This window comes from Lepidothrix coronata, unplaced genomic scaffold (genome assembly GCF_001604755.1).
Source record: "Lepidothrix coronata isolate B3197 unplaced genomic scaffold, Lepidothrix_coronata-1.0 Scaffold61, whole genome shotgun sequence".
Lineage (NCBI taxonomy): Eukaryota > Metazoa > Chordata > Aves > Passeriformes > Pipridae > Lepidothrix > Lepidothrix coronata.
In genome coordinates, this window is record NW_016690241.1 from 1,440,357 (window position 1) to 1,453,398 (window position 13,042).

General features: G+C 48.5%; 1 protein-coding gene across 1 annotated transcript; it reads right to left on the bottom strand.

The window, feature by feature from the left end:
* Positions 1–2,112: 2,112 nt before the first annotated feature.
* DLL1 (delta like canonical Notch ligand 1) lies at positions 2,113–11,229 on the bottom strand. Its single transcript, XM_017817445.1, has 11 exons — positions 10,314–11,229; positions 9,762–10,073; positions 9,434–9,494; positions 8,916–9,173; positions 6,449–6,509; positions 5,839–5,969; positions 5,526–5,695; positions 5,171–5,387; positions 3,384–4,176; positions 3,153–3,267; positions 2,113–2,790 (listed from the first exon to the last, which is right to left on the bottom strand). The coding sequence occupies exons 1-11, from the start codon at positions 10,371–10,373 to the stop codon at positions 2,785–2,787; spliced, it is 2,184 nt and encodes a 727-aa protein (XP_017672934.1). The 5' UTR covers positions 10,374–11,229; the 3' UTR covers positions 2,113–2,784.
* Between the last annotated feature and the right edge of the window lie 1,813 nt (positions 11,230–13,042).

Genomic DNA, 13,042 nt, shown 5'->3' on the forward strand with positions numbered 1-13,042 from the left:
GTGTAGACTGAGGGGTGCCCTTTCTGGCCACTGTTGAGACCTGGTACCAAACAAGGAGATCAAGTCCTAGGGAAGACTTGATCCCTTCCACCCTAGGCTGCTGCAGGGTGGAAGGGAGGAGATGTTGCAGGCTAAGGTGGGGGCATGAAGAGACGGTACCAGAGTGGCAGCCTGAGGAGGGACCCCAGGCCCCCAAAGTCCTGGCATAGTGCATGGGGCTGGCACCAGAGGAGTGAGTTGCCCAGGGGACAGACCTGGTTAGGCCAGCCACAGGCTTTCATATTCCCCACCCTTGGGGGCACACGCTGCATGAGTACATGTAGCTTCCCTGGAGAGAGACAGAGATGTGCTGTGTCAGGGGGGGCACGGTGCCATGTGTCCCTGCAGTTCACTGGAGCCTTTCCATTAATTTAATGGGCTTTGGATCAGGCCCTGAATTCTCAGCTGTCCCAGCTCAATGGACTCCCCAGGCAGGCTCTCCTCTCATTTTAGATAGAGGATGCCTTACGGAGACCCTGCTGACCAGGAGGTTCCAGCCATTCTTTGGCAGCAGAGGTCCTGTCCTGGAGTGAGCACAGCCCCATCACTACCCCCAGCCCACAGTGTACACCACCTGCACACATGACTCTGCACCTGCATCTGCTACCCTCTCTCTCAAGTAAAGACATGCACAACTTCCACCCCCTGCCCAGAATCATCCATTTTGTATCCCAGGAAGGCCCAGATACAAAAGGCGAGGAGTGTGGATTCAGGGCTCCAAATTGCATACCTCGAACTTCTCTGCTCACCAGGAGCCCCGTATACACACCCCGTCAGGTTTGGGGGATGTAGAAGAAATAAATCCTGCATGTGACAGTAGCCCCAACCCTGCTCAAGACAGAAATGGAAGAAGCCATTGGGCTGATCTGTGTACCCATCATTTCAGAATGTGCTTCAGAAGGGTGGAACCATGCCTTTCCTGTTGCCCACAGTACGTTTTTGCTCACTCTCCAAGCTCAGCATTGCTGATAAATAGCACGTTTGGACAAACCGAGCTTTCCAAAGCTGTTTTATTTTTAGACAAAGATAGGTGGATGCCAGTGATGTGCCTCTTCACAAAAGCAAGAAGCTGCGTGCTTTTCCAAACCTTTACCTGACACTATCTTAAAGTAGTACTTGCTGTAGAACAAAAGACCTGACGTTACAGAGATGCTCAACCACCAATGGCCTTCCTTCCATTACTGCTATTTCTACAGCATTAAGAGGGCCCAGGTGAGACCGTGGCACTGACTGTGCAAAGTGCAGTACGTCGTAAGAGAGAAGCCTGCTCCATAAAGCTTGAGAAGAAGAGGAAATACAGAGAAATAAAATTATTGGCCTCTGCTGATTAACATGCAGCATAACATGAAAGCAACTTAGTTAAGGCAAACTAAACTGAGGAAATTGCCTGAGCATTCAGGGAGATGGGGTCACACTGTCTTACTATGAAGGCAACTGGCACCAGGAGCAAAGCAGAAACCAAAGATCCAACTAATACTTCAGACAGGTACCATAGCAAGCAAAGTTGTGGCTACCAATCAATTCATTGGCCATTCTTTCCTGGAGAGGGAAGTGCCACTCCCTGGGAGGGATGACTGAGAGAGCTCACATCCCATGGGTGCACAACAAGGACCTGAGCTAGGGGCCCTCACTCGTGTGTCCCAAACTCCCCTGGACACCAAACAAGTGTTTGAGGTTGCAAGAAATGAAGAGTTGAGTCATGACAAGCCCTATGTCTGGATTGCAATGGAGTGCATTTGACTCTTGCTCCTCCTCAAGAAGTGATGCCATATGCATTTATATACACATATAGCTCAATATAACTGAGCAAACATTACTCAAGGTTTTGACATTTGTCTTTGGGGTAAGAGTGAGCAGAACCATGGGGTTAACAGTTCAGAAGGTTAGGAGGGAAAAGAATAGGGTCTACACACAGGTTGTTTCCCAGCCTTTGTAATAGGTTTCAGTCCTACCCAATGCACCTGTGAGTCCACAGAAGCCTGTCAAATGCCTGGTTGCAAAATTCAGTCAGTTCATCACTGGTTATTGAATAAACATGGCACTCTGTTTATCATTAATTATATTTATTTTGGAAAAATATTTTAAAAATGAATTTCTTCATTAACAAAACGGTAAAAAAAAATCAAATAACATTTGCACAATATTCCATAAATACATTTATATACAAAAAAATATAGTCACATAGACCCGAAGTGCCTTTGTACATATTTACCAAAAATTTAAATTATAAAAAAATGAACATCACAAAATACTCAAGCTTTACAATTATCATGAAAATATTTTTACAGATTAAAAAAAATAACACACTTTTTCTCACCTAGTAAAAACACATTTTAGTATCAAAAAAGACAATAAAGGCAGTGTTTGTGTCTCTAATCCAAGAAAAGACTGGCTCATGATAATCCAAAATATACACTTCAGGCAGTGCATGCTTCTTATGTAGTAAGTAAGTCCATTCATTTAAATATATATAGAAAAGCAACTGACCATAGTGCAATGATAAAATTCATAAAAGGCAGTGCAACAGTAATCCTTGAACACAGACCCTTGCCTGGTGTCCATCTTGTTTCTTTACTTTGCAGTCACTTTGCTAACTTCAGTAGAGAACCAGCTCAAGCCTGAATTTAGTTTCTCAGCAGCAGTCAGTGAAGGAATCTATCTCCCATTCCTCTTTCAGCAGCATTCATTGGGGCACGTCTCCTCTGAAATTGTTCTGAACAACCATTTTGCCATATCACCTCTGTTTTACACCTGGCAAGAGAAAACACAAGCAGAGATCGGGAGAGGTTAATGAAAAGCACAAAGAGATTTGTAAGGTTGCAGAGGGACAGAACTCTGAATGAAGCGCACTATGAGGTAGGTCAGCAGACAACAACCACACTGTCGTTGTACCCTCATCTACAAAACTTGTCAAACCCACAACATCCACAACAGCAAGTCTCTGAGCTTGTCTTTACAACATCCACAGCATGGCAAACTCAGGCTGGCTGGATTTCAACAGGTACAAACCACTATGGCACCATGAAAAATTTTAGCTGCCCTGACATGTGTTGGATGACAGTTGTGAACCAAGACTTTTCTCTACTGTTCCAACCACCAGGCAGTATACTAACCTCAGTTGCTATAATGCACTCATCTTTCTCTTCTGATATGACATACACTGACTGGTATTTTGTGTCCTTTGAAGTGGAATATACTGAATCTGGTCGCTTTCTTTCAGAAGAATCACTATTGAAGACAAAAAGAATAAAAACAGGTCAGATGGCTGTTGCTTAATGCTACCCATGAGAAATACACACCCCCCATCAAAGTCAAGCTGCACCCCGTGCTCAGATGTGAGATACCTCTTTAGTTGTACTGCACTTTTCTCCTCTGCTTCTGAATCATACATTTCACACTTGGCTTCACATTTGCTGTGCTCCTCCTTAACAGAGTCCTCATTCTTGAGTTCATGCACCAAATTGTAATCCACTGATGGGTATCTGACTTTGTAGCCATTTTTATCAGAGTTATCGCTGTGAAAGTCTACTTTCTTATTTGTGTTTTTAATCTGAGTGGCACCAATTACACTTATGGAAATGTCCTTCTCTCGCTGGCAGTTCGCCAGGTTATTCATGGTCTCAGTCTCACTCCTGCAGGCATCAGGCTGGTGGTGCCTCTTCTGCACTCTGAGCCTGATGCAGACGACCACAGCAGCACACCCCAGCAGCAGCATAAGAACCAGAATAATTCCAGCGCAGACGGCAATCCAGGGGAACTGGGAGTTCTGGCCTTCCGTGTACTTCTCAGTGAAGTCAACGATGACCGGTCCCTGAGGTGGCTCAGGGAGCAAAAATTGGCAGTTGAGCCCGCCGTACCCCCGGGCACACTCACAGACATAGCGGTTGTTTCTCTCATGGCAGGTGGCCCCATTGTGGCAAGGGTTGTGCTCGCATCTGCTCACCGGGGTGCTACAGTTCTTCCCATTGTATCCCGGGGGGCAGGTGCAGGAATAGTCATTGACACCATCCTGGCAGGTCCCTCCATTGACGCAGGGAAAGGAGGCGCAGTCATCCACGTTATCATCACAGTGTCTCCCAGTGAAGCCAGCCTGGCACTGGCATATATACGAGTTCCCCAGATCGACACACTGGGCTCCTGCAAGACATCAAGGGGGATGAGCACTGAGTGGTGGGCAGCCAGACGCAACAGCCTCCCACTTGCTGTTTCAGGGCAACTGTCACAATCAGCTGAGGAAAGCTTTGTCTTTGAGAGTTAGCTCAAACTTTGCCAAATCTGATTTACCATAAAAAGTACTTTTGTTTAAGAAAGATTCTTTTACAGATTTATTTTTCATTCTCAGTCCTATTCGCCTTTTTAATATTTCACTTTGTTTTGGACAACAAAGTTGGTCCAGGTCATGGTAACACCACAGTCTCATGTTACAGAGTTTGAGTGTCAGTGAATGAGGAGGACTATAGTAAAGAAAGTCTTCACTAGTTTAATCAAAACAGGGAAATTACTGTTACCAGATTACAAATAATAAAATTTAGCACTAGTTTGGCATTTGCATCCACAGACCTCAAAGACTCTTAGCAAAACATTTGCAAGTATAATCTTCCACGTTTTCATGCATGAAGCTTCAGGCCAAGTTACCCGGCCACAGCCATCCCTTGAGAAAATGCAATCTGCAGCAGTGGCCCAAACCACACCACTGCTTTCTTAGTACAGATCCTCCACCGAGTCAACTACTGACATGACAAGGATCTTTTTACAAGAGCGTATAGTGATAGGACAAGGAGGAATGGCTTTAACCTAAAGAGAGCAGGTTTAGATTAGATATTAGGAAAAAATTCTTTACTATAAAGGTGGTGAGGCACTGGAGCAACTTGCCCAGAGAAGTGGTTGATGTCCCATCCCTGGAAGTGCTCAAGGCCAGGCTGGATGAGGCTATGAACAGCCTGGTCTAGTGAAAGGTGTCCTTGCTCATGGCAGGGGTTTGGAACTAGATGTTCTTTAAAGTCTCTTCCACACATTCTATGATTCTATGATTGATCGGCCTTGTTACGAATTTCAGAACAGAAGCCAAAGTAAATCTATACTCAAAGTATGGTCTCCTTTCAGAAGACTACTGTAGCATGTTTGGCCTTACCATTAGCACAAGGGCTGGAACTGCAGTAATCGATTTTCTTTTCACAGTTGAACCCAGAATAACCCAGTGGGCAGCGGCAGCTGTAACCGCCATCAGGGTTATCAGTGCATCGCCCACCATTGAAGCATGGTCCGTCAGCACAAGTCATTGCACTCAGCTCACAGTTTTTCCCATAAAAGCCTGGGGGGCAAGTACAGGAATAGCTGTTCTCGAGATCCTGGGGGGAAGAAACAAGAAATTATCAAAATATTTAACTGAAGTTGCTCTGAAATCCAAAAAGGGATTTTGAAAATTAGTAAGACTGCCATTAACTCCTCCCTTGGAGTTTCAGAAGACACAAACTACTCAAACTTACAGTACAGCTTCCACCATTCTTGCAAGGGTTGGCGTCACATTCATTGATTTCAATCTCACAGTTGGAGCCTGTGTACCCAGGGCGGCAAGAACAAGTGTAGCTCCCCTGACCAGTGTTGGTGCAAGTGGCACCATTCTTGCAGGGCTTGTGATGGGTGCAGTAGTTCAGGTCTGAAAAAGATTATTTTTTTTTTTAAAGAAAGTAGTCAAGATACTTTCTACTTTGCAGGGCTAGCACAGTGTGGGTGAGTTGGAAATACCCACTGGCTTTCTGGGTTTTAAAAGAGACACTGAGGGAAGGACTGAGAACTCACCTTGATTGCAGAAAAGGCCACCCCAGCCTTCCTGGCAATTGCACTGCCAGGGCTGCTGACACGTACCATGGAGGCAGCCTGGGTATCGGATGCACTCATCACAATATCGCCCCTGCCAACCCACTCTGCATCTGAAAAAAAAAGAAAAAACGACAACAAAGTCTGGTCAGATTTAGACTTCTCACAGTTGGAAACCCTATCACAAACTCTGCAAACACACTGATGCCAGGGATCAAGTTTTCTAAAAGCCCTCAGTGATCCTTCATCAAGGAAAGTCACCAAGTCCAATCGTAGCATCAGCTTTCATTGGTCCCAGCTATTTATTCCACTTCCTAAGATAGAGCCATGGTTCCAGATAGTTAATTTGTTTACTCTAATAACAAACAGCTAAACCTTAGGCACTGTAAACTCATTAGGTTATTATTAATAGTACTGATGTTTGACTTCTAGAATTATACTTTGATCTGGCATCACCTGGATTTCTCAGATTTCCATTTAATATGAAGAAAGGCCTTTAAACTGACCGTTCAAGTGTTCAGTGGCTTACTTAACACCTGAGAATCAACATTAAAAGACAAAGAAGGCAGCAGGAGGGGAGCAGAAAACTTACTTGCATTCCCCAGGTTTCTCACAAAATCCGTGTTGCTCATCACATCCAGGCAAACAAATTGCTGTAAACAAACCAAGCAGGGAAAGACATCAGCACTGGTGCCAAAACAACTCTCTTTTACAAGTCTGATTAGGAGAGCACCTTGTGGGTGGGGAGCGAGTCCCTTTTACTAGGTCGGGGCAGTTAAGTACAGCTGAATTAATCTCTGGAGTCTGCAGGAGTATTGATCTCGCCCCGTAACTGGGCACTTTACTTATTACCGGGGATGAGCATTCTTCTTAATACAGTTGCACACAGACAAAAGAGGGCTCACAATTGCTCCCTTCCCCACAGCCCCTCACCCCCCTTCCCTTCCCAGTGAGGGTCAGAAGTCCTTTTTTCCAATTCTATGCACACAGCTCCACCTCTTAATATCCCCCGAAAGTGTGTGTGCAGATAAGAGTGGACAGCTGGTGTGCAGGGTGCCAGTGCAAGACAGCTGCTCTATTGTCTATTCTCTCCCAGCAGCTGCCCCACTGCAACAATACCCCGGCCCCGGAGCCAATGGGGCCGTCGGCCGGCGACCGGGCAGCCTATCCCTGCCCACAGCTAATCTATGGCACGCGCGTGATTTCGCTGAAAAAAAAACTTTTTTTTTTCTTATTCAAATAAATAAGTCTAAAGTTCTTCCTCCCTCCTTCCCCCCTCCGGCCCACTCCGAAAAGGGGCGGGCGGGTGGGTGCAGCCTTGGTAAAAGAGGTAAGCGAGCCAGCGGGAGGGAGGATGAGAGAAGGGAAAAAAGGGACTTCTGCTCATTACTTCGCCTGGTTATGGAACTCATTAAGCAGGCACTGCAAAGTTTTAATTCAACAAAGCCAGCCGGAGACAATGGCATGCGAGGGGAAAGGCGGGGAGGGGGGGAAGAAAAAGAAAGAAAGGATCGGCGCTGATAATCAGATCGCCTCCAAGTTGGAAAGAATGGAGCTAGGGGCAAGGCAACGGGAAGCAATCTGCAACTGGCTGCTCCACTCAGTAACGGCAAAACATTCTTTTTGCATGCACACATAAACACATCTCCCCTGCTAGTACGTTTGCATCGGTGTTATAATCTGGTTTTTTTCTGAGAGGGAAAACAGAGAAAAGTGTACATAATGAGTCAAGAAAGATGGACAGCCTTCTGCTTTGCTATGGGAATAGCAGAGGTATAGAGGCATCTGAATGTGCTGACAGCCCCAAAAGAGCTCATTATCAAAATGCTTCCTTTTCCCCCACCCCTTGACACAACTGGGCTGGGCACTTTTGATCATGGGAAAGGTTGTAGCTCCCATTTAAAACACTATCAAAGGAAATGCAGCCCCTCTGCCTGCTGTTTATTGTGCAACGCTGTACCATGAACTTCTAAAAGCATCCTAGCAGTCACTAACGGTGTGAAAAATCAATCTGGGACTGTTCCATACCACAGTGCAGGTGTGTTTAAACAGAAACAAAAAGACAAGAAAACTGAGTGGCTGCTTTACAGCCGGTAAAACTGTTTTCTCCCTTCTTGCCTGGCCCTTTGATGACTGGAGAGAAGCACTCGCCCAGTATGTCATTTGCCAGCATATTTCAGATCCACGTATACACACAAACAGAGAATGCCATCGCAAGCTGCAGCAGGAGCTCTGTGTGCACATTTGGGTGTACACCTCTGTGTATCTACAAAGGGCGGTAATCTTGTACAACCTGAAAGAATCTGACATCCCTGACTATCCTCTCTGTGACCTGCCTACTGTCCCAGATTTTCCTTCTGTATCAACACACCACATTCCTCAAAAACTTCAAGCTCAGGTGTGTGTTTCCTGTCCCTCACTACTTTATTAGTAGCAATGATCACGGCAATGGCAGAGAAGAGAGATGGAGAAGAAGTTGAATGTTTTTGTGGCCCCAGGTGCAACCATCTGTTAGTGGCAGCATGAGTACCCCAAAAGACAAATGTACAGTCTAGAAGCCACGGGAATTATCTTGGACCTTCCAATATTTTTCTCAATACAAAGATCAGTCTGTAACAAGCCTACCAATAAGCCTGACATATGGATATTGTCAAAGCCTACCTCCCTCCCCTGAAGCCATTGTACCCTGCAGATGGTCATATCAAAGTCACATGGTTGAAGGGGTGGATAAGTATTAAAAGTAGTCCTGATATATTTTAATAAACCCTCAAGCAACTGCTGAACATTTTGTTATCAGGGCTAAAGCAAATGAGCAAGAGTGTAATGTTGACACCAATATTTTTTTGGCTTGAAAAGGGGCAATGCTGAGGATCTCCCATGCCCCACACTGGTAAGGCCTGTGCACAGAACCAGACTTCAACAACCATTGCTTGATTCTCCCTCTCCTGGGAGGCCTGGGGGCCTGAAGTTAAGAGAAACATCCTCTCTCTGCCAACCCCAAGAGCTCAGGGGACACTGCTGCAACTGGCACCCAAGGAGACAATAAAGTGGATACTCACGCTCAGCGCAGTACTGGCCTTTCCAGCCTGGGTTGCAGACTTTCTCGCCACGTTCTCCACAAGTGAAGTGACCAAAGGCATCATCCCGGGGGCGGCAGAAGACAGAGCAGCCTTCTCCGTAGTAGTGCTCGTCACACACAAAGCGATAGGAGTACTTGAGGTCAGTGCGGCCACTACTGTGCAGGTCCTGGGACCACTCTTCACCCACTGCCAAGTGTCTCTGGGTGGCCAGGCGGCTGATGAGGCGCTCAGGGTTTTCTGTGTGAAAGCGGAGAGGAGATGAGAGGAATGATTAGGGAGCCCAAAGCAGGCAGGGGCATAGGAAGACACTCAAATGGGATTGTCTGATGGGAGGGGAACTGCAGAGTCAGGATGACATTGGCTGCATGCCAACAGGTTGACCTCTCTTGCCATGGTCTACCAAAGAGGAGAATGTGCTGCACACTGCAGAGAGAGGGGCCAAGTAGGGCTGCAGGGCTGGGATTTTTCTGGGGAAAAGTGTGTTTTGGGACACTTACCTGTTGTGAGGTCATCAGGTGAGTCCGTATGCAGAGCCTCAATGATGAGCGAGAAGGTGCCCTGTGGAAGGAAGGAACAGAAACAACCCACCAGGAGAGCATGAGAGCAGGTAGGCCCAAGGGGCAACACCACCAGTCCCCGGGAGTTATCAGTCGTTGTCTCTCTCCTACCCTGACACTTCAAAGGGATTGGTAGCCCCTTGGAAAGACACTTTCCCAGCTGGGGTGGCCAGGCACGTGGGATGGGATGGGATGGGATGGGATGGGATGGGATGGGATGGGATGGGATGGATGTGTGCCACCCCCTCCCACATCTCCCCCGACTTACAGGCCAGGTGAAGCCGAAGGGGAAGCGGATGGGGTTGCTGAAGGCAGGGTCGGCGCCGCCCGCGCCATCGGGAACGCTGAAGGAGTTGGCGCCGAGGACAGGGGTGATGGCGCTACCGTAGGTGCAGGGTGGCTCGGGGGAGACGCTGGCCTGGTAGTGCTTGAGGCAGACGCGGAAGAAGGTCTTGCAGTCGCACTGCTGGAGCCCGCCGGCGCCGGGGCCGCCCCCGCGGCAGCAGTTGCGGTTGCTGAGCAGCCCCTTCTTATTGACAAACTCCTGCAGCTTCAGCTCGAAGACCCCGGAGGAGCCGACCTGCGGGGCAGTAACAGCGGCCGTCAGCCCGCCGAGCAGCTCAGTCCCCCGCCCGACCCCGACCCTGACCGGCCGAGCAGCGGAGGGACTGGAGTCCCATGCCCCTCCCCGTTTCTCCCGGCTGCAACAGACAGCGACAGTCCCCGGCACACCCGCGGGACCTCCCGGTGTATGAATCCCCCGGTGCAGGGATCCCTCCCCGGTGCAAGCATTTCTGTCCTCCACCCCGCGGGCACCTACCTGGCAGCGGCTCAGCAGCACCGAGAGGAGGGCGAGCGTCAGCAGGAACCGACCTCCCATTTTGGAGGTGCAGCTCTGGTGCCCTCGCTTTCCTCCCCCTTGACTTCTCGTCAGAGAGAAAAGGGGAAAGTGTCTCTCGGAGTAAGGGAAAAAACACAGCGGCCAAAGCCGCCTGCCCCAGCAGAGCTGGAAGAGTTAGTGTCACGGTCTCCTTCTTTCAGGAGTGTCTCTGACTTTTTTTTCCTCTCTGTCGATACCTCTAGGTGTAGCCTGTCGGCAACTGACAGATCTTTCGGGTGGCAAAAGAAAAAGAAAGGAAAAGAGGACAAAAAATATTTTTAAAAAAGGGCTAAGATTAATCTGTTAAGCTCTTTTTCTTTCGCAATCCACGATGCTCCTCCTTTTCTCCAGGAAGAAAAAATAAAAATAATAAAGTAAAAGCAACTTAATTCCCAACAGAGGCAGAGAAAAGACTTCCCAAGGAAGATTAAAAATTGGCGATCTGGAAATCCCTGTAGAGGCAGCGGCGGAGGCAGCGGCGATAATTCCCGGTGCGGTGCGATGCGGGAGCGGCTCTGCGCGGTCGCGCTCGCCCTGCGCACGTCGGGGCTGGTGGGTGTCAAACAGCAGCGGCGGCGGGTAGGTCACGTCGGAGCCTTGAACCTCTTCTTTTCTTTTCTTTTCTTTTTTCTTTTTTTTTTTTCAAAGGAAGCGAAGTTCTCTTTCCTTGTTGTGGGTTTACTTTTGTTTTTAGAGGAATCCCAGCCAGCAAAAATAAACCCGTGTCTCAACAGCAGCGCACAGAGCGTGTCTGGGTGTGCTCCTACGGGGGAGGGGGGTGCCTGCTCTGCTCTAGTCCGCTCCGGTCCGCTCTGTGCCGAGCGAGAGTGGGCTCGGCTCGGCTCTGCGGCTCTCTCCGAGGGTGAAGCGCTAAGGATCTGCCTCTCCTAGGGCGCCTGCCGCCCTTATATCCCGCCGGCCGCCTGCATGCCTAATGAGATGCAAATGAGCAGCCCCCCAATCTGGCTAGAGCTGTCACAAAGGAGCCACTTTTCCAAACCCTCCTCTCAATGGATCGCCAAATGGTCAGTGAGCTGTAAAATGTGCAACCCTCCTCCCCCTCCCCTCCGCACTCACAAAACGTGTTCATTTACATTCCTGCAAATTTGGTAACCGCAAGAATCCCCCTTCTGCTCCGGGGAGAGAGTAACACCCCCTCTGCACCGGAGAGAGGCAGTGCAACACGCTCCCGCCACAGAGCAGCCCCGGGGACGGCGGGCTGTAATTGCCTCTTGGAACGTGCAAAGCAGCCGCCGTGACCCCAAAAAGTGACTAGGTGATCGTGATCACTCCAAGGGGCATATCCGGCCTTAAAGGGACGAGGGAGGTGGACGCCAGCGAGCCACAACGAGGGGAGTCCCATCCCATGAAATTCACACCGAATCTACCCCGGCATAACCGGGGTAATTGGGGAGGGGGGCAACGAATGTGGGCGAAGTGAGCCGAGGCTCTCTTTTGCCGTCGCTCCGCTCACGGCGTGCATTCCGCTTGCGGAGGGACGGGGGATTCCCGAGGGCCCCGGCGTCGGGGGAGCGCGCGGGCGGGTTGGCGGCGGGGACCAGTGGAGGGGACCCGTCTGCGGGGCTCCGCGGGTCTTGTCCCCGCCACCACTGCTGCCGGAGAGAGCGATTCACTCCTCCCGGGTCCCGCACCCCTCTATGATTATTATCATCACCAGCAACCTCTCCCTCTCTCTCTCTCTCCCTCTCTCTTTTTTTCCTCCTTCAGCTTAGTAAAAAGTGAGTTTGGTGTGTGTCGTTCGCGTGGCTGTCATTAAGGCCGTTTGTTATTGTGTGAGGGCTGAATCAGTTAGTTCTTTGTGCTCTCAGCTGTATGGTAATGTAGACAGCACCTGCTCCCTGCACAATGCGAGGGAGAGAAAGAGCTCCCCTCGGCGCACGCTACTGCCTCTACAACAATGTCCGCACATTTTTTAAAGAAATCCCTTCCAGCACTTCCCCCCTCCGTAACACACACTCACACACACACACACACGCGCGCGCACACACACACAGAATAAACCAGCCCAACTTTACACCAGCCATCACCTTATTATTTTTTTTTACATATCCACCAGACAGTACAACTTTTGTTTTGATCTCAAAAGCATGGAAAGGAATTTACTGATGCGGTGAAAGGAGGATAGAGACTATTACCATTTGAGTAGTTTTTAAACGATGGGTGGAAGCGGGGGATAAAAGTTGGAGGGTGACTCTGGCATGTCATTCGAAGTAATTTTTCACTTTGTTTGGGCCCTCTGTTTAAACACCTTTGGTAGGCGCAGGCGCATTCATTAGGATGCAAGGTGTAACTGTCTCTGTAAATGTCATTTTAATTGTAACAGATCATTTCAGCACAGATTAAGCTTGTATGCGAAAGGAAAGGATTTGGCTACAATAACCTCACTGTAGGTATGCCATGCTAAAAGCCTTATTATGGTGACTTTATTGGGTTGAAACGTGCATTTGCATGGCAAAATGTGACTTTCATTGAAGCAGATGTCTTGATCACAAATTATCTTACAATGCGCTAGAAAAAAAAATTCTTAAAGACTTCTGAAAGTAAAAGCATTGAGTAATACCAATTAAAAGAAAATCACTAATGAGTTCATTCAGCGCAGCTCTTCTCAACTGTTCCAGGACTGTAGCTGCCCACGTTCATTTAGTGGG